We start from the raw sequence: 21,532 nt of genomic DNA, 5'->3' as shown, positions 1-21,532 counted from the left end.
TCTATTGTTTCTTCTGCAAGTAGGTTTGAGGATAAATCATGGATTTATCCTGGCCTTTATATGCTGCTCTTGTTTTATCATTCAGTTTCTAATCATCAATTTTTTAGTGAAAAACTTTAATAGACTGTCACACTTGATTATTTCTCTCTCTGATGAACCCAAAGCAGAGGCTAAACCTGCAAAATATGATCATTGACTAAGTGAGGTATGCAAACTTTTTCATAGTATCAGAGTGCAAGAAATTCACTAATAGATATATTCGTTAGAGGTCCTGCTGAGGATGCTTGTAAATAATACTCTTCTTAATTATGATATTATTTTGATCTTATTCTACTGTAATGTCTAGCAGCTTTACTTATCAAAGTGGTAATGTTGTCATACATAAAATTGCTACTACTAGCAGTATAGGGGTGTAAACGAGCCGAGCTTGAGTGAGCCGGTTGCTGCTCAGGCTCGGCTCGCCTCAGCTTGAGCCGAGCTTGAGCTTGAAACAAGCCTATTATCAAGCCTCATTCAAACCAAGCTGGCTCGAGCTGGATTGAGCCAATTCGAGCCTAAGTCGAGCTTAGAGAAGGAAGGTGAGGCGGAGCTTAGAGGAGACGACTGCCGCTGGAGGAGGACGACGCGACGGCGGCGACTTGGAGAAGGAAGGTGAGGCAGAGCTTAGAGGAGACGACTGCCGCGGGAGGAGGACAATGCGACGGCGGTGGCTTGGAGAAGGAAGGTGAGGCGGAGCTTAGAGGAGACGACTGCCGCGGGTCCGTGGCAGCTTGACAAGGCGGCACTGCGGCAGCTCGAGGAGATGACTAGCACAGGTGCCGACTGTCGAAGTTCCGAATTGCTGACTGTCGAGTGCCGAAGGAGGAGGAAGAGGCGGCGGCAGTTCAAGGGGACGAGCAGGGGGAAATTAGATTTGGGGTAGGAGGCGGGGAGGGGATGTGGGACTTAAATTTGGGAATTAGGGTTTTCTAATTTAGTTTTATATCGAGCCGAGCTTGAGCGAGCCGGCTTCAGCTCAGGCTCGACTCGATATTGATTTTGAGCCTCTTTCAGCGACTCGGGCTCGGCTTAGCTCTGACAGAGTTGAGCCAGACTCGAGCTCCAATCGAGCCGAGCCCGAGCTGCTCGACAAGCTTGACACCCCTATAGCAGTACGAGTTAATTGTTTTTTCAGTATTTTTATGGTATGTACCTTTTGCAATTTAATATAATGCACATTGTGTTATGAATTGACCATTTTTTCCATTTTCCGCCCTATATGGATTATAACAGGCAAATAAGAATTTGGATGGGGTTACTCACGTCATAGTTGATGAAGTACATGAGAGATCTCTCCTGGTAAGTGTTTTCTATGTTGCATATGTTAATGCACTTGTTATTTTTTACTCATTATGATAATTGATAACCATGTGTTTTCACAACAATTCTCTCTTGTACTTTTTTTTATAACTTTGTTATATTATTTTATTTACAAAAATTAAGTCGAAGAGGAGCTTGAATTGGTGCTGTTTAGCATGGCAGCAATCCTCCAATTTTAGTAGGGTTAAATTTGGTCAATTCAATTTCTGAATTCGTACCCAACAAATTTATAAATTGGTCAAATTAGGTAAACCAAATCTGATGTAGGTTATTTTTGATACCTGTATGGCTGTACCCGACCCACCAGTCAAGATTATCAAAAGAAAGAGAACTCTAAAGCTCCTATGGCTTTTACTAGTAGAAGATAAACTTCGTAAAAGAATAGTGGATTCTCAGAACAGGTCGTCCTCCGTGAAACTGTTTATTTGTAGCATTTATTATTTATCCTGAAACTACTTATCCAACTTTGCAATGTTCATATTGTAACGTAATACTTGAACTTTAGATTTTTACATTTGTTAGTCCATCTATGATGAGTTGGTGACTGACTCATTGGGTCGATGCGGAAAAACTGTAATTTTTCCCACTTATAATCAGGTTAACATTTTCTTAATCATACACTTACCTGTCTAGAAAACCGTCCGGCCTGTCATGACAGTATATTTTTCTTGTTAGTTTGTGTCACAGAAATAACCTCTAATGATCTCCCATGCATCCTCAATTGTAGCTCATTGGGTTCAGTTTTTATTAGTTGATGATCCTTTTCTTTTCTAGCTAGTTTATTTGTTGCATTCACATAAAGGGCCCATATAATAAACCTGTATGCATCTTCAGAATATGTTTCATTAAAATTTTCCTTTTCAATTTTAAGGAATGAAAATGAGAGATAAGTGGAAGAAATATAAAATCACAGAATATACTTCAAGAGCATATCAGTATATCCAGCAGAGGAGGTGTACTAATTCGGTACTGCTTGTCGGATTTATAATCTACAGTTTATGTGACTTCTTTATGTAGATCTAGAATCTAGCAGTAAATGATTCCAAGACAAAATGTTGTTATATAAAATAATTTTTTTTGAATAAGGCTGATGGACAAACAAAAGCCGTCTAGTGCCTATGCCACCCCTGGTTCCTAAATGGACATGTAGAAGTCAAAAGTGGATAAAATATTATGGCTAAAGAGAACAGAAAATCTCAATAAGAAACGAAATGCACAAACAAATAAAGTCAATGTGGTAAAATGTCCAACCCAACTGATGTCAGGGTCATTTACATACTAACTCCTGATACCAAATGTTGTAATCAACACATCATTTAGGTTTGGTTGCAAAAAGCTGCCTTTCTCCCCCTTTAAAGCTGTTAGGTCATTTCATATTTGGGAGGTCAGTGGGAACTCCAGAGTTCATTTTTGTCTTTTTTGTATCTGTATGAGCAGGTGATTATTCATATATGGGTTGCTTATAATTAATAGGGAATAATGTCAAATCTGCTGCTACATTTTGATATAATACTGGTCTAGTACCTGGACTGGACATCTGAGAAGGTGTCGGGGATTTCAAGAATACTTCGGGATAGATTATAATGCACTTGAATTATGTAGTAATCATTTGACCCCTCAAATTATGAGACTGTATTTAAATCAACAAGATTGGTTTTCTCTTCTTGTAATTGCATCTTAATAGATAAAATATAGAATATATTCAGCAACAGACATTGACCGAAAATGTTAGGGACTGTAAAATAGTCAAGAACCAATAAAGATTGTCTAGACTTTCAGGTCCGAATGACAAGTGTATAGCGTCAGCATTTTATCTATATTCGTATAATAATCAGAATTATTTTCTTTCCCTTAGGGTGACTTCTTATTGATTGTACTGAAGAGCCTGATTGAGAAGCAATCTTGTGATGGGAGACGAAAATTGAAAGTGGTTCTCATGTACGTGCATATATAATTTCTAAACATGCCATCTTTATTTAATACCCACTTATGGTTAACCATGCAACTAAGAGCTTGTCGCATCATGCTACTTGTGTTATATATAGGTCTGCAACTGTTGATTCAAGTCTGTTCTCAAGGTACTTTGGAGATTGCCCTGTAATTAGTGCGGAAGGGAGGACGCACCCAGTTTCAACTTATTTCCTTGAGGATGTTTATGAACAACTCAACTATATTCTTCCATTGGATTCTCCTGCATCAGGAACATTTATGGCACCAAATAAAGATAAGGTTTGATTTATTCACAGTTTCATTGAAATGTGAATGCATTACATCCAGTAATATGCATTACAAATTTGATTTACACTTTGCTTTTCCAGAATTTTCTTTTCTTAGATAAGTCTTAACATTTCAGTCAGTCGAAAATTTCTTCTGGTCCAGGACTGCTCATTAATTTTAGGTCCCACTTGGTGGCAATTATGTAAAAAACCTTATCAGTGGACCTGTTCTTTTGTTTTGGTAAACTTTTCTTGTATGTTCTTGAATTATAGAAACTGTTCCATAGTATTGGAAAATATATTGGAATTTAAGCATCCAAATCAATTGAGCATTTATGCTCTGTTTGTGGCAGCATTTCATCCTCTGTATATTTGTGGTTGTTTTCTTGTGACCAATTATTTTAATAAGATGTTATTTTCCTTGGGTCTGGTGACAGCGTGCTAGTAGTTCAGTTGATAATCGTAGAGGAAAAAAGAATCTTGTTTTATCCTCTTGGGGTGATGACTCACTACTTTCTGAAGAGTATGTTAATCCTCATTATGTTCCCGACCATTACAAGTCGTACAGTGAAAGAACTCGCCAAAACCTAGTGAGTTCAAATTTTGTGATGCTGTGGCTTTTCGTCATTATGTGTTAAAGATGTAACTTACGTATTTCTTGTTGATGCAGAAACGCTTAAATGAAGATGTCATTGATTTTGATCTTCTGGAAGATTTGATATGCTATATTGATGAAAACTACCCTTCTGGTGCCATTCTTGTTTTTCTACCTGTAAGCATTCTCGAGCATGTGTCTTCTTCATCAATTGTTTGGTAATTTCGACGTTTGTTTTTATTTTATCTCTTATTGTAATGTGTCTCACAGGGAATTGCAGAGATTGACATGTTTGTTGATAAATTGTCTGCCTCATTCCGGTTTGGTGGAGTGTCATCTGATTGGGTTCTTCCTTTGCATTCATCTCTTGCATCAACGGATCAACGGAAGGTGTTTCACTCTCCGCCTCAAAACATACGTAAGGTGATTGTTACCGTGCTAGATACTTTGTACGTGTTTTATTAGTCTCATTGATGTTTATATTGATAAATTAGTTTCTTTCAACTTCCATGTTTCAAGTATCTTTTATTAGTTATTAGTTGTTAATTGTTATTGCTCATTAGTCCTTATTGCTGAATAAGTTTCTTTCGGACATGATTCTTCAGCAAAGGTGAGAGGTGGCTATCTTATGCCTACTAAAATCAGCTTTAGAAAGAAAAAACTCAATATATCTTTGCACCATTTAGATCTTTCATAAGTACTCTCATCAAAACTTAGATCAGTATTGACCTACGAGTCCATGAAATTCGAGTTTTTCTTATCGTTGAGGATATTTTAGAATGACTCCATGAGACACTTTATGTTACGAACCAGCTTAATCCAATTCGTGATAGTTTTGAACAGATTTAAAGATGGAACTTTTGAGAGAGATTCAGTCAGATCTAACTATTGGATTGACTTAAAATTTGAATTTATTGTAGCTCTGGAAGATAACTTTCATCGGATCCAAGATCTTAGAGTTTGGCTGATTGGATTTTGAGATATCAAATAAATAGTTGCCGAAGGTCGAATATTTTTTGCGCTACCTGAGGAAGAGAAAAGATTGAAAATGAGATTAATGAGAGAATAAGGAGGTTAGAAGCTGGTCGAGAACCATGCTAGCGGTAGAAGGTGGCTCGATTGGTGCGGAAGGAGGTGGGAGAAGTTGTAGCCGTCAGCTAAGATGATATGGGCGATGAGGACTTATGTCACGACCCAAAATAAGAATCATGACCGGCCATGCATCTCAATATGCTTGAGATGCACGAAGCCTTATTAATACTCTCTAATATATAAATAAAATGAGAACATGCTTTATTAAATTTTATAACTAATTGCAATAAAAATAAATTAAAATAAAACACAATGTTAATGTTTTTGAGTCTCTAAACTAAATAAATAAAACATCTAATCTAAAGCATAAAATCAAAAGAGCGGAAAGGTAAATTGGTGAATCCTAAGTGGAGGTGGAGTCTGGGTACATCTCGCTCAGTCGCCCCGCTGACTATTACCTGAAATAAATACACAAATACAAAAAAAAAAAAACAATAGAACCCATGAGCCAACAACTATAGCTCAGTGAGTGGAATCCACTCGAAAACCAAATAAATTTTAAATCATGTTAATGCTGAATAAATTAAACTAAAAGCAACAATATCCATCACAATATACAATAGGCATGCTCTCTAAATAATAACAATGATAACAATAAAGAGATGTCACAACTTGTAATCTTGCACGTTTTCAACATATTAACATCTTTTTGATATTTATACTGTCATATGTCTCAATGGGTCTAAATTCTGTGGATCCACATCAACTAGAAGTCACCTCGAGATGACGCTCGGGACTTTTCTTCATAATTGATCCGGTTATGTTCATCAGAGGGTATCACCCTATGATTAACACACTCTGTCTTTTCCTCTAACCGTTGAGAGAAGTTAGAGTCACCTAGGAAATTTTCTCATTCTTCCTAGGACCGTTCCCTAACCCCGCCAGAGTCACCTAAGAAAGTCACCGTAGTGATCTAATTTAGGACTTTCCCCTGGACTTTCAGATAGACTTGAGTCACCACGGAAAATCGCAAACGATTTATACCGGGACTGTTCTCTAAGTCGTATCAATACTAGTCTCATTTTTCTTTTCACAAATTTCAATATTTGCACGAAGTATGGTGATGCACTGAATATAATAATTAAATGCACACAGAAAATAAAACAATTAAATTTTTGCACGTACTGATGAAATAAATAGATTTGCACACAGAAATTGCAACAATTTAATTTTTACATATAAGGGTGAAATAAATAAATTGCACACAGAAAATTTACATAGTTCGACAAAAATACGAAATACAATAAAATAAACATGTGAGTGAACCCACTCACCTGAGCCTAGACAAGACAACCGAAACCTCAAATCTCTAGCTCACGTATTAGAATTCACCACCTTAAATAATAAATAATATTCAAAATTTTAATTTGAATAATAACAATATTTTTAAAATTTAAAAACCAAAAATAACTAAAATGGGTTTAAAATTACCCATTGGATTGGGCTGGGCTGCTGACCCAGCCCAATCCAATGGGTTTAAAACTAAATCGGATTGGGCTGAGGCCCAGCCGAATTAATTGAATTGGGCTCGGGCTAACCCGCAGCCCACCAGATTAATGGTTCAGGTCGGGTCCCTTGGATTCGGATCCAACCTGACCCGAATCCAAATACTTAATGGGAGAAAGCCAGACTAGGGTTGCCCGAGTCTGTCTTCTCCAAACCGAAGAGAGAGAGAGAGAGAGAGAGAGAAAGAGAGAAAGAAGAAGAAGAAGAAGAAGAAGACGAAGCCGGCGGCTGTGGCGGCGAAGGTTCGCCGGTGCATCCTCAGCTCCGTAATACTCATTCGGTGCCGCCGTCCTCGCGAGGTGGAGGAAAACCCGCGAACGGTGGTCGATCCCATGACCGACGGCGACCGGAGCCACGAGGGCTCCAACGGTGACTGCCCACGGCATGAGGCCAACGGCATGGCGCTTCCAGAGGTAGCGGCTGCGACCCGAAGCTGCCGGCCGGCCAGATTTGCCGACGAGGTCGAAAACCCCCAAATTAGGTATTTTACTAAACCCTATTATTCTTAAATTAACTTTGAGGGGTGAGAGAGGGCTTACGGGGGAGTCACGTGGTGGTCTCCGTTGGCTCCGACGATGCTCCGGCAGGCCGATTCCACGGCGTGACACCGTCGGTGAAGGAGGAAGAAAAGAGAGGAGAGGGCTGAGATCATTAAGCAGAAAGAGAGAGAAGAGATTAGGGTTTAATTTATAGATTAGAAGAGAAATCTAGACCTAATCCGATCCGGATTAGGTGTGATTTCTCTCTTTGCACCTCGATGCGTGCTGGAGAGGGAGAGGGGAGGGGCTGCAGAGGGAAAGTTGTAGATCATGATGTCACCGATTTTATCCAAGTAATTTCAAAATATTCGGACTCTAATGAATATCTTCTGATTATTTTTTCGAAATTGCGCAGAACTTGATTAAACTGAACTTAGCTAATCATATAAATTTTAACCTACTAAAATTCTGACTAAACCAAATAAGTAGAATAAATAAGATAGTTAGAATCGATCCATTGAGCCTAATATCTCCGTGATGTGATCTAACGTAACTCAGTTCACATCACTCTACTAAGGTCCAAGCTCAACATGCTCTTAACTATGTTGCCTTTCTTCCCTTGCCTCATTGGTCACAACTCCTCTCCTTGCTTGAACCCTTATTGCATCTTGGTTTCTACATGGTGTACCAAAGTAATTTAAGAACTTCTATCTAATTTATAATCATAAACATCTTGTGCCCCTGGATTATAGTATCTTTTTTGTTGATCTTGCTGGTTGCTAAAACCTGTTTGACTGTAGTTCTTCCATATTCAGGATAGTTATGTATCTTTAGAGCAAGAGCTTGAAGGTATTCTTCTTACTTATACATTAGGACATGAGAACTTGGTCATTTCCTCTGCTATGTTGAGAAAGAAACTTATGAATTGAAAGTATACTTTGCCTCCAAATAGTTTGCTCTTCAATTGAATGATTTTTATGCCATCCTGCTATTCCAGAATTTCTACATTGACTTTGCTGAATGAGAGGTTGCTTGAAAGCAGGGAATATTCCAGAACTATGGCATCCTTTTTCTTCTTTCTATTATTTTCTTTTTCCAGAGCAAGTAATCTTTTTCTTGAAACAAAGTGATGGAACAGAGATCTTTCAGTTCCAGTTTACTTTCTAATTTTTATTCCAAATTTTGATTAATTAACACATGAAAACACCTCAGTAAGGTCAATAAAGGGATGGGAAGTGAAAGATATCTTAGACAAAAATGAGTTTAAATTTCATATATTATTATTGACTAATTTGAAGTTCGTAGTGAACGTTAGAATAGGCTATCTGAAGGCTCTACATCTGATTTCTTGAGTTCATGTTTCTCTTATCTATTACAGGTAATTATTGCCACAGATATTGCAGAGACCAGCATAACAATTGATGATGTTGTCTATGTTATTGACACTGGAAAGCACAAGGAGAATCGTTACAATCCACAAAAGGTTCACCTTTTCTTTAATGCCATACTGAAAGATCAAATTGATGTCAGTCATACTTAGGTCTCAATGCTTGGTATATTTGTTTATGACTTCTGTTTTTGCAGTCAATCAAAGGTTTGATATCATATGTTTGACTTAAGAAACTAAAAGGGCCAAAATTTGTTTGTCTCTATGTTAGCTTAAAATTTTGGAAAATATTATAGTTCATTTGGTAAACAAATCTGATAATTTCTGTAACATTATTTGCAAGAGGTAAATGACTAATCCTATAATATTCATCGGTATAAGAAAATTTTATTTGCATTACAATCATGTCATTTCATTTGAAGAGCAACCTTTGGTTCATGTATGAGTTATTATGGAGGTTGAACTCACCTACTAACAAGTCACACATTTGGTTAGTATATCTGATTGGAGGCATGCTTATCAGCCATTCTATCCTGAATTTTGCAGAAAATGTCAAGCATTGTGGAAGATTGGATATCACGTGCAAATGCAAAGCAAAGAAAAGGAAGAGCTGGTCGTGTGAAACCAGGAATCTGCTTTTGCTTCTATACTTGCCATCGTTTTGAAATACTCATGCGCCCCTTTCAGGTTATCGTTATGCCTTGTGTAGTGTTTAATTGGAAAAAACGAGTATGTGTATGTGTTTTGCTATGTTAATTTTAAAAGTTTCCATGTTGATATTCATGACACAAAGCATTTGCTGTTGCAAGTATGCTATTGAGCTGTACTGGATAGAAAATACATTTGGCAGCAACAAAAGATCTATTTGGGATTGAGATTAGTTTTCTTACATTCAAAGATTAGCCCTTGGCTTTGCTACTCATGGTTCACCATGATTTTTTTCATTTCTTTCTCCATTTCCCTCTGGTCTTCCTTTTAACATGTGGCACCTCTAACTTTAGTTGAATTTGTTCTTACCGGCACAGAATGTGCTCTCTGTCGGACATGTCAACCCATCTTCAAGAGGTACCATGATCTTCAGTTGCTGCTGCTACCACTCTATAACGTTCATGTTTCTAAATATCATTTCCTTTCTCCATCTTGACTATTTTTCTTGGATTGTTTAATTAATGTTAACATGTAAAGAATGGCAGGCTGTTTCTTGTAACTCAGCGCTAATCCTTTGTGGTGTGTCATCTTCAGGTTAATAACCACTTTGTTTTTAGATACTCAAGCATGAGGAGTTGAGGACCTTACAGACATGATCTCAACTTCTTTAGTTATACCAGTAACGTAGTTCTGTAATATTGGTAGTTTCAACTATGTAGCACTAAGTTTGGGTGAATCCTTACTGAAGTTTGAAACTAATAAATAATTGTAATTTACTAATATCTTGCGGATGGTGTTGAGCGAGTTGTGTTTAGAAATTAAATTTGGCCGCTAGCCATGGTGTGTTGTGATCTTCTGGTTGTTGAGCTCTTTATTCTTACGTACTTCTATGGCATGAGGACCTTGTGGTCTGATAATTTTGACCTTATTCGATATATTAGTAATCTTTTTATTTGTCATTAAATTCCTTAACACTAGGTTTGTGTGATTACCTTTTGTACTTAATAATACAGGTGCCGGAGATGTTGCGGATGCCATTGACTGAGTTGTGTTTACAGATAAAATCACTCTCTTTGGGAGATATAAAATCCTTCCTACTGAAGGTATGCTCTCTCTCTCTCTCTCTCTCTCTCTCTCTACACACACACTCACTGCACATGCTTGTGTGTGTACACACTATACACATGCCTGTATGCGGGCATTTGTGCGAGCACTTATGTGTTTGTGTTTAAGTGCTTGTGCAACTTTGCATGCTGATATGTGTATATGTATCTTCATACATGTCTCTTTCAGTCTCCCTTCTTTTCCCTTTCTCATGACAGTCTCTGTATTATAACTTCTTTTTTTAAATAACAGATATGTTTTTTGCCATCAATATTGACAACAGTACCTTTTATAAGACTTGCTATTTGACATAACATTTACCAGGCAATGGAACCCCCACGAGAAGAAACTATTTCCTCTGCAGTGGACTTGTTATATAAGGTAATACTTTATTTCTTATGATATCTGTAAAATTTGCAAATTATATCTGTTTTTTTGGGAAATTTTCAGAAATCCCTCTACTTTACGGACTTTCCATGGTTCAATCTGTTTTATTTGCTTTTACCAAAAAACACCCCTGCCTTTTATAAAAAGTATCCAATTAAAAGTTTAAAACCAAAATATTACAATCAAAGCATCTTGCTGTTACCATCATAAAATTTAACTAATACTCTTAAATTACCAAAATAACCTTACTGGGAATACTCATTGACCTATGGATAATTTGAAACTGAAAATATAAATTAGAAAGAAAAAATTGAGACAAAAGTTATGTGACCTGAGAGCAAAACCCTTCCATGTGAGCTCATTGCCAGGCATTGGTAAGGGTAACTTTGGAATTTGAAAAGTATCCCCTTGAATAAGATAGAACATTCCATTCTAGATTCTTATATGTTAAAGTAAGGTGAATTATCTGAGGTGTTGAATGGATATTTTTTATAAAATCTTGAGGCTTTTATAGAAAAAGTGATAAGGTGGGTATAAACCATAAAAAGCCAATAATGTAGGGTTCTTTTTATGCAAATTTCCCCTGTTTTGTCTTTCCACTTTAATACTGTTGGAAAGTGTTGAGAATATCTTCACAACATTTAGTGAATACATACAAAGCAGCTAATACTTCATCTTTGGTTTCTCCAGGTTGGAGCCTTTGAAGGAGATGAAGAATTGTCACCTCTTGGTTATCATTTGGCCAAACTACCTGTGGATGTTCTGATAGGAAAGGTGTGCTTAAATATTTATCATTACTTGATTGTTTTGGAACCCAAATACAGAATAAGCGGTTTCCTTGATGATGGTTCTTAAAGATTAATACTACATGTTGCATCTAGATTGTTGAGTGATCATTGTTACATGAGTAAATAAAAAGATTTTGGCACTTCCATCGCAAAATCGAGGTTACCGTTAATTTGAAGTACATTGATGGCGTCTTGGATAATTCTTTTCTTCTCTCTCCCACCTCCAACCCATCCTTTCCCATTTATTCTTCTCTCCACTATGATTTAGAATTTGTCAACAATGCTTTTGATATGTGTAAAAAATGATTAGAATTCTTTATATTATTTTTGTGCATACAGCATACTAAAGTTTATTTTTGCAGATGATGTTGTATGGTGCAATATTTGGTTGCTTATCACCAATTCTCTCAATTGCTGCATTTTTGAGTTATAAGTTTCCATTTGTCTATCCCAAAGATGAGGTATCATCTGAAATTTGGTGTATAATAAATTTTTTTGCAGCTTATTGGATTTGCTAGAGTTGACTTAATACTGATATTTGTATTGCAGAAACAGAATGTAGAGAAGGCAAAATCTACATTAGTAAATGATAGCATGGATGGAGCTGCTTCCAATGGTGATAATAAACAGTCAGACCACCTTTTAATGGTTGTAGCCTACAATAAATGGGCCAGGATTTTGCATGAGGTTTTTAAACTATTTTCATTTTATATTGAAATATTAAGATCATACTTTTTCTTGCTATGCAATCTTTAGTGTATATTCATGAAACTAACAACAGAAGTGCCGCTTGGCAAAAATTTATGTTCCATGACATGGCTCTTGCTGCAGGACACAAAATTTTTTTGGAAGAGGAAGAGAGTGAGGGAGAGAGAATAAGAGGGAACAAAATTGGTGAAGTTGGAACATAGGCAGGATCAACGACAACAATGTGGGAGGAAGAAACATAAGGAAAAGGCAGAGAGGAGAGGAACAACGACAGTTGCTAGTCATGTGTATTTAGGGTCAGGATTAGTTGTGAGGCTTTGTTCTTTGAAATTGAGTATTTGAGTTGAAGTTGTTATATATAAAAGTTTCCAGGTCAGATAAAATCATATTCAGCCTGAGCTAAGTAATTTAAACCTTAATCTTTTCATATTCTACCCTTTGACCATACTTGCTGCAACAAGAAAAAGAAACCCTAATCCTGATATGATAGGTTGGGAGCTAGAGGCAAAGGAGGGTGGCTTATGAGGGCATGGTGGATGTTGGATTCTCTATATGAGGCCAAAACTGATGGTGAATGGTTCAAATGGATGGGGAAAGACGACAGATATGTGTGTTTTACATATGTGTTCTCATGACGTTAAACTTCTGGTATGAAATGTCTGTCAGGCACACATGGACCTTGCTGGCACACCTTGTGTTGGCATGAAAACAAGGGTCATGTCAAAATTAGTACTTGCGTTGTTACCAGATAGTCCTTCACCATCCACACAAGTTCATGGAGAAAGAGTTGGCTCCATAGGGTTTTGTTGGAGGATTTCGTACAGGGAGGAAGTAATTCATGTTGACTTGAGTTCTAGGGTTTTGTGTGGGGTTCAAGGTCGGGCAGCAACAAAGTAACCCCCTTTCCCCATGGAATCAACCCTACTGGCCCTATGATGTGGTATCAGTTTTCAATATCAGTTATGAGATAAGGCTCTTCTCTGTTGGGTGCAGGATCCCCGTTGACTAGGGGTGATTTCTCGCGTCTGGTTGTTTACAGTTGCTATATATATATATAACACAGACTGACAGATTTTCCGAGAGAGTTTTACTTTAGAAATTTGGAAAAGAATTTAAATAGGTCTCTAGCTATTGGTTGTGGATGGGGATTGCAAAAGCATATCATCTTAAGGTGGACGAAGATAAAGTGCAGTTGTAAGGATGAGCTTCTGCACATCCATATTACTTATATATATATATATAGGTAGATGTACAAGGGTATGTAGGCCTTTCCACTTGCATGTCTCGTGTCAACGAGATTTCAACATGAATTGTGCCGTGATATTTAGTACCTTGCTGTTAATTTCAATAAGGGGGAATGCTAATTGGTAACTGACTTAGTTGTATGTATAAGATATGCTTAGCTGATCCAGTAATTTTGTACAATTGGACAACAATTACCGGTAGTTACTCTAATAAATCTGTATACTTTTGCAGAATGGAGCAAAATCTGCTCAACAGTTTTGCCGTAAGTTCTTCTTGAACAATTCAGTTATGTACATGATCAGGTCAGATCTTTGTTGAATGACATAATGTTATTTGTAAATTGTAAAGGCTACAAATTTGTCCTATGACTTTACTATCTCATAATTTCAAGACTCTTTTGATTGCTTGTATCTCAAAATATTAGCAAGTGAATCTTGTTTTCTATGATCTTGAGATCAATAGTTTCAATTACTTCTAGGAGTGAAAACAGATTGGATATGGATCAACTCACATTTGGATACGGATATTGGATGAATAAAAATTTAAAACTATATGTTGACTAAATGAATATGGATATAGATGGGGTAAACATTGGTTCTTAAAAAGGATACGGATACAGGTCGAATAGGGCTCTTAAATGGATATAGATATAGATCAAATATGAATATACTTAGTAGTTTTTGTGCATCACAACTTTATCTTTTCTCCTTTTATTTTCTGTGTATTGCGACTAACTTAAATGCTTGAAACTGTATAATGGATGCATCTATGTCAAGAATAGCTGATAGATTTGATAGTTTTCTTATTCTTAAATTGGCTATTATATTTTAACACTTCCTCACAAACTTGGATTAGAGACATCTTCTAGAAACTGCAATGAACAAGAGTTACAAGACACAAACTTCTGTTGAAACATAAATAATAATAATAACGATAATGGAATAAAACAACTACAGAATACCCAACCGAGAGACAATTTATGGACAGTGAAGATTTAGGTGGTGTTTAGCATCTTCCAATTACTAGAGTAATTTAATTATTACTCTGGAATTGTGAGTTCCAGAGTTCTTAATCCCAATACCTGCTTAGATGCCAAAAGGCTTGAAATTTTGGGGTAAAAACTAATCTACTTTGATCTATGCAAAAACGTTACAGAGATCATCATGAAACTCACCCTTCACATCTCTTTCTGCCCTATACCTTATTATGCACTACCTTTCAACCCCTATCACAGTGAAGTCACACAGGCTGCAACGCCAACTATGTCATAGGTCGCCACATCGAGGAGGTCACAGTTTGAAGTGCCGGCAAGGTTGCTGACTGCCGCAACAACATGCCTGCAGAGTGCAGACTGATGTGGAGTGGGGGTGGGTGTGTGAGGGAAGTAAAAAACAGGGAGGATGATGATAAATTAGATTATTAGGATTTATTTATAACATATCACCAACCACTAAAACCAGAATGATTACTTAAAAAATAATTTCTACAGTAATCACTTGGTTAGGCATTCAAATCTCTTGTTTGCAAAAAATCTGGATTCTAAAGTTAGAGCTCCCAAACAGCTTAGTTCTATAAATGTGGTTGGCTACTGATCTATGAGAGGGGTTTAGAGTTGTGCGGTGCGAGTTGGCAATTCACCGCTAGTTTGCTGGCCGTGGTACCTCAGATCTTTTGCCACTGACAGAATCCTTGCCAGATTAGAGGCCGATGCAATGGGCAATGACCACTTTGATGACAATGGCTTGGTGTTGGGTGACAACAGGATGGTGATTGGTGATGGCCTGGGAGGAGTTGGGTTAGGGTATTAAAGAGGAAATAATCTTTTGCAAAATGGTGAAAACAGACAGGATATGGATCTGGGTCTGCATCCAATTACTTAACATTAGAGTCAGAATAAACAGATATTCGATATCCTTATTTGGATCCAAATGAAATGTAACTAACCATATCTGGATTCAAACACTTTGCAAAATCCCTATCCGTATCTGGATTCGGATCCGGACTAGGTAGCAGTATTGCTACCTTATCTGGACCCAAGTGAATATGGAATCGGGTCAGGTCAGATATAATTCAACTCGTTTTCATCCCTAGTTACATCACTGTGATGTTGTGGATCTGAAATGGCACCTCGCGATGGAGAATGTCTGATATAATGCTTTCCTCAGCTTACATCCTTACCAGAAATGCTATTTCTGTGATTCTAGATGCTTGAAAAGGCATGATATGTTTTTTAGCAACATGGCAGGGACATGCGTATACAATTTGGAAGTCTATTAGCAGATATTGGGCTTGTTGATCTCCCTGAATTTATTATGGTATGGATATGCAATAATTTGAGTTTCTTTTACTAACTGTCATCATGTGTGCTTCTCTGGTGTTTACTGTCAATCTGCCGTATTTCATCTGCTTTGATTTCATTTACATATTTCTTTTATGTTTTATTTTATATTCTGTTAGTATGATTTGGAGTTTTTGTGGTGTATACTACTTCCAAGCTAGTCATTACTCTGGGTTTCTAGAAGATGTAAGTGCTTCTGTTGGCTTATTTTGCTTCCATGAGATAAATTTGGAAATCTTGGTCTAACTAAAGTTCCTTTGTCATTTACATTCTATAGATCATAAGGTAGATAAGATGCATCAATATCTTATCATCTTACCTTAGTGTTACAGGGTTTTTCTTAAAATTTTATATTCTTTCCTCAAGGGCTAGTTTTGTGATTGTGTTTTGGCTCAGATTGATAGAACTTAGAAGACTACTGATAGGAGGTTACCTTGGTTATCCTAAATGTAGTGAATAAGTTCGATGCATTTGATATTTGACAGCTTTGATCCTCTTTTGACACGTATTTATCTTGTGCCATGTTCCGTGTTATGATAACTCATGACTGTTTATAGACCTAGCTGCTTAATGTCAAAGTATGGAGTATACTAGTAATATAGCAGATACCACTTTTAGCTTTGTATTAAAATCAAGCAAGTTTTGGTTGGCTGTATGACTGGATAACCCAAATGACACCACATAATAGTTTAATTCACATTGTTCCTTAGATGCTTCATCGAAACATCTGAACCTTATTGGGTCATTTTGGTTTTTACTTTTTACAGACATGAGAAGATATACAGATACATTTGTCTCATTGTTTTCACTTCCATAAACTCATCTTATTCATGTGAACCAGAGAAGTTTTTGATTACTTGGAATGATGTTCAAATGTTCTTTCATGTTGCTTTTTCCTATTTTATCAGGTACTTCTATCATGACCTGTAGACTTTTTCTTTAGAATACGGCTAAGAAATGTTTTTTCTTTTCTTTTCTCAAGCAGAATGATGGTAGAAGGAAAGATAAGCTTGACAGTTGGTTTGCTAATATTTCTCTGCCATTCAATATGTATGCACATCATTCTACAATCATTAAGGTACTTTTCTGGTATTGGCTTCAAATGCAGATAAATGCTGTCACCTATATTTTGTAGCGCTTTCATGCTGTATTTAATTTTTTTTAGTAGAAAAGAGTTCTTACATTTTCTGAAATCTTTTTTCCTTTTCAATTTTTCAAATTTGTACTTATTGTAGTTTGAGAATCCTTTTAATATTCAAATTGTTGAATTAGAAAATATTAGAATGTATATATTATCTATTAGATGCATGGAGCCGTCCTCCATGTAAGATGCCCTATAATTGAATAGAGGAATTCCTGTTACCAATGAAACGTACTCAATGCTACTTGTTAGAACATGTCCCATATGTATCCTTTTTCATTCTAGTTCTTCGAGCATGTTTTCTCAAAATATAAGGACTTGGCTCCCTTGCCCCTTTTTTTTGAGATTGAGATAATTGTTCCTTATTTTTTTGCTATCTGTGAGCTGGAAAATCTGGCTCTCTGTACCGGATTTAAAGTTCCATAGTCATAACATCACCCAGATAAAAAATGTTTCAACAGTGTGGGAGTATCTTTTCTCATGTGTAGATTTCTAGATATAATAGGTATTGGTTATTATTGCCTCCTCTTCTTGTAGTTACATAGTATTTTTCTTCAGTTAGATAGTGAATGTGTTGATATTGGTACTCTTATTCCTACTGGCCTTTTGTCTTGTCTTTTCTTTCCTGTCATGTACATGTACCTGGGTTGTTGGCTTGGAGGATTATGATTTATGGAAGTTCCTTGCTGTGACTTGCAGGCAATCATATGTGCAGGACTATATCCCAATGTTGCTGCAACCATAGAAGGCATTGACAGCGCATCTCTAGGTGGCAGTAAAACATTTCCTGATATCATATCTTTGAAAGATCGTCCTCTTTGGTATGACGGAAGACGTGAAGTTCACATACATCCCTCCTCTATAAACTATAGCTTGAAATGCTTTCAGTATCCATTTCTAGTCTTCCTTGAAAAGGTGCATGTTCAGATTCCCAAATCTACTCTGTTCAAGAATGTTACTTTGCATCAATATTTTCTTAGTATAAGTTTGATATGCATCATTTATTTTTTGGTGTTTGGTTGATGCATTAGCTTCCCTTATTTATAAATAACACCATAACATCACTCTCTATCTGGAAAAGCTTAAGTGTGGTCAACATGTATTACTTTAAGTTATGCATGCTTTTTTATCTCAGGTGAAGTGTGATAAAGGTATCACACCTCTCTTCTTACTAAATGTGCACAAACCCCTATTTCATGTTTAAGGCTTACACATTGACCAAACGAGGCCTAGTCATTTTTAACGAGGAAACAATAAATATCCATAAGTTCTAAAATGTGATGGGTACTTGAGTTTAAGGTGTATCATATCAAAAACATTTTTTAAGTTCTGTAGATATATCTGGTTTTGGAAGAATTAAAAATTTGAACTGACTTAAAGTGATGATAGAAAGAAGCATAAATTGAAGTTATGCACGTTGACTATACTTTAACATACTTCTAGAGAAAGTGGTATTTGGTGTGCTATTTATAAATAAGGAGTCAATTCGCAAATAAGGAAGGCTTATGCACCAACCAGACATTGCCTTAGGCTTCATTCAGATGCTGGTTAGGGAATTCATTAATCTAGATCAAGGAACACAAGTCTAAATTTGTAATCAAACATAAGACTATCCCTAAATCAAATAGAAACATTGTTTATGCTGGTTTGGATCTTTTTCCACGTCTTGTCAAAAATTCTCTTTCCTCTTTCCTCTCTTCTCTCTCTTCTCTCCTCTCTAGTAATAGGATTATGATTAATATTGGGCGGGAGCTTTTGTTTTGAGCAGAAAGTAGGCTAAACTAGTTTTTCCTTATGTAGAATTAGGGGTGTCAATTGGGTTGAGTTGGATTCGGGTCGGGTCAACTTTACTTTGATACGAACACGACCTGATTAATAAACGGATTGCATTTGATAAACACGAACACAGCCTGATTAATAAATGGGTAACACTACCCGACCCGCTTAACCTGTTTAATAAATGAGTCAGGTTATCGTCTAACCTGTATACTTAAACGTGTCATGTTAACCAAACACGTTAACACGACTCGTTTAACCCATTTAATATAAATCCATAAAGTTTAATATTTACTGATTTATCATGTTATTGATCTAATATGACAATATCATATCTTTAACATTACTTAAAGAATAATTAAGGAAAATAACCCATGCTAATCAAAGAAAAGGAATAATGGATCAATTGTTTGCCTGCTCCTTTAGAGATCGACGAGAACGTTGATCGGCTGCACAGCGCGCACTACGCCGGCGGTTGACTCCTCTGAGAGATGCGACGTGCGGATCAACCATATGGCTTTCGGCTCGACGAACTTGTGTTGTCAGATCGAGACGGGGCTGAACCGCCGCTTATCAACTCCGGGAGGTGAGGGCCGGATGCGCTGCCTCTAGATCCATCAACTCTGGATTGGAACAAGGCGCGCATGCTGCCATATCCATCAGCTCTATATGCGCCGCCTCTATGGCAGAGCGGGTATCGTCGATGACCGCCAACTTGTAGTTTGATACGATTCGGACTTTACCGATGTCGTTTCGAGCATGGATACCTCTTATGGGTGTCTTTTCTTATTGTTTTAGTGTTTTATTCAGAGAAAAATAAAATTTATGTATGTTGCGTTTGAACGCACCACCCGCGTTCGAATGCATTTGCAAACGCATGCATCAGGTTCACAAAAACAGAGAACGTGAAATGTGCGTTCGAACGCGATCGGGCGCATTCGAACGCTTGCATCAAGTTCGCATCGACAGAGAACACATTTTGTGCGTTTGAACGTGTTCAACCCCGTTCGAATGCGGTTGGCGGAAATCCACTGTTTCTAGGGTTAATAATTATCATTTTTAAATTGTTTGGTTAGCTTCTTAAGGTGTGGATGACAACCAAAGAGGGATTATTGAATGGATTGAGTTTTTGCCCTAATCTTCTTCTCCTTCTCTCTCATTCCCTCATTCTTCGGCTCCGCCGCTTCTTGCCTCCCTCGACCGGCCACTCACTCTAGACTCTTAGGGTGGCCCACTCCTCCCCCTTCTTCAAATCTCTCTACCTTTGTCCTAACCCTTTTCATCATCCATAATCCTTCCACCACCACCTTACTCATTGGCGCCACCCCATTACCACCGGCCTACCACCTCCATAATCCACCTAGGATCTCGTGCCTCCATCTATGGATCCATAGACGGACTCTCTGACGTTCGCCTACTTATTTGACGATATCTCCAGATTCCGTCATCCGATTTTCCTGAAATTAGATTCATTGGAAAGTTATTTTCCAGGGCTACAACATATCAAAATTTCACATTGATCCAACAGCTATAACTTCCTGAATCCTCTTTCAAAGTTTCGTGCTAAATCCTGTCCAAATCTGAAAATGGGATAGCTCAAATCTTAGCCCAAGAGGAGATCGTACCATAGTTGAATTTGAGAGGTGGGGGCCGGATCAATGCCTTAGGGTTGCGCACTTGTGCCGCCAGCGAGGAGCTAGTTGCCATGAGATGGTGAGGAGAGCTGGGAAGGGAGGTGGTCTTGGGAGGTGGTCTTGGCCTCTTGGGTAAGGGGCGACAACATGAGGAGTGAGGAGTGAGGGGTAAGGGATTGGGCATGGGACATGGGTAAGGGGCGACGATGCCTCTTTGGGAGTGAGGAGTTGGGTTGGGTTTTAGGATTAGAAACTTAGAATTATATATATATTGGCGGGTTGACCTGACCCGTTTACTTAAACAGGTCAAGTGGGTCAGTGGTATAAACCCGAATATGACCTGATTAATAATTGGGTTAGGCGGGTTGACCCGTTTATGATCTGAACTCGATTAGACTAAACTCAAACCGGATTAATAGTCGGGTTATCGTATCGGGTCAATTTTTGCCACCCCTATGTAGAATGAGTTTAATCCCAAAATAAATTTATCATTTTACCCTTGATAAGATCAAATACCTACAAAAGTTATGTTGCTTACATAGTGGTAAGTACTCTGGTTATGTAGATGAGCATTTGCTGTTTTACCTATACACATTCCTGATATATATATAGGCACTACGTTCCTATAAGCAGATATTTGGTACATACATGTCCACATTGCAAAACAGAGCTCATAAAATGGACAAATTTTTTGAGGTGAAGATTAGTTTTAGTAATATTTTGGTGGTTTAGTCCATCCATCCCACCAATCCACTACCAATGTACTTGCTTCAATTCAAATATGACAAAGCAATTCTCATTTTTTATTTTACTTTTTAGCTCAACTTTAATTTGAATTGCATGTCCAATCAAAGGCCATTATTATACCACTATTCTAGTTTATAACTAAACATCCTATTTCCCTAAATCAAATTAGCGGTACAATTTAAAGAGCAAGAAATGAGAATAACTAAACTAGTTTCACCTTAACCGACAACCAAACACTATCTTATTTCTTTATACTATGAGGAATGCTAATTGACACCCATATCTCTATAGAGAAACATGCATGAGTACTGTTAATTTCTAAGTGGGCTATGCTGTGTGACTTTGCATATGATTCATGTTTGAGAAGTTGCCCTCCTTGGAC

The 21,532-nt window shown here is 37.3% G+C and overlaps 1 protein-coding gene across 7 annotated transcripts in view; it reads left to right on the top strand.

The window, feature by feature from the left end:
• The window catches only part of LOC140772116 (DExH-box ATP-dependent RNA helicase DExH7, chloroplastic), a 40,737-nt gene that overhangs the window by 9,233 nt on the left and 9,972 nt on the right, over window positions 1–21,532 (top strand). For 4 of the 7 annotated variants that reach the window (XM_073114021.1, XM_073114019.1, XM_073114018.1 and 1 more), the window contains exons 14-30: window positions 1,273–1,338; window positions 3,215–3,297; window positions 3,405–3,588; window positions 4,013–4,165; window positions 4,246–4,347; window positions 4,441–4,593; window positions 8,626–8,730; window positions 9,181–9,321; window positions 10,296–10,385; window positions 10,711–10,767; window positions 11,464–11,547; window positions 11,924–12,022; window positions 12,111–12,248; window positions 13,746–13,816; window positions 15,760–15,829; window positions 16,835–16,930; window positions 17,693–17,908. In XM_073114021.1, coding sequence (XP_072970122.1) covers window positions 1,273–1,338; window positions 3,215–3,297; window positions 3,405–3,588; window positions 4,013–4,165; window positions 4,246–4,347; window positions 4,441–4,593; window positions 8,626–8,730; window positions 9,181–9,321; window positions 10,296–10,385; window positions 10,711–10,767; window positions 11,464–11,547; window positions 11,924–12,022; window positions 12,111–12,248; window positions 13,746–13,816; window positions 15,760–15,829; window positions 16,835–16,930; window positions 17,693–17,908 — 1,908 coding nt within the window. Of the gene's footprint in view, window positions 1–1,272; window positions 1,339–3,214; window positions 3,298–3,404; window positions 3,589–4,012; window positions 4,166–4,245; window positions 4,348–4,440; window positions 4,594–8,625; window positions 8,731–9,180; window positions 9,322–10,295; window positions 10,386–10,710; window positions 10,768–11,463; window positions 11,548–11,923; window positions 12,023–12,110; window positions 12,249–13,745; window positions 13,817–15,759; window positions 15,830–16,834; window positions 16,936–17,692; window positions 17,909–21,532 lie in introns of those variants that run through there. The other 3 variants (XM_073114020.1, XM_073114023.1, XM_073114024.1) reach the window with 3 other exon arrangements.

Source organism: Typha angustifolia, chromosome 12 (assembly GCF_048772165.1).
Source record: "Typha angustifolia cultivar Huaian chromosome 12, ASM4877216v1, whole genome shotgun sequence".
In the NCBI taxonomy this organism is placed as follows: domain Eukaryota; kingdom Viridiplantae; phylum Streptophyta; class Magnoliopsida; order Poales; family Typhaceae; genus Typha; species Typha angustifolia.
This window is presented reverse-complemented; position numbering and strand designations above follow the sequence as displayed.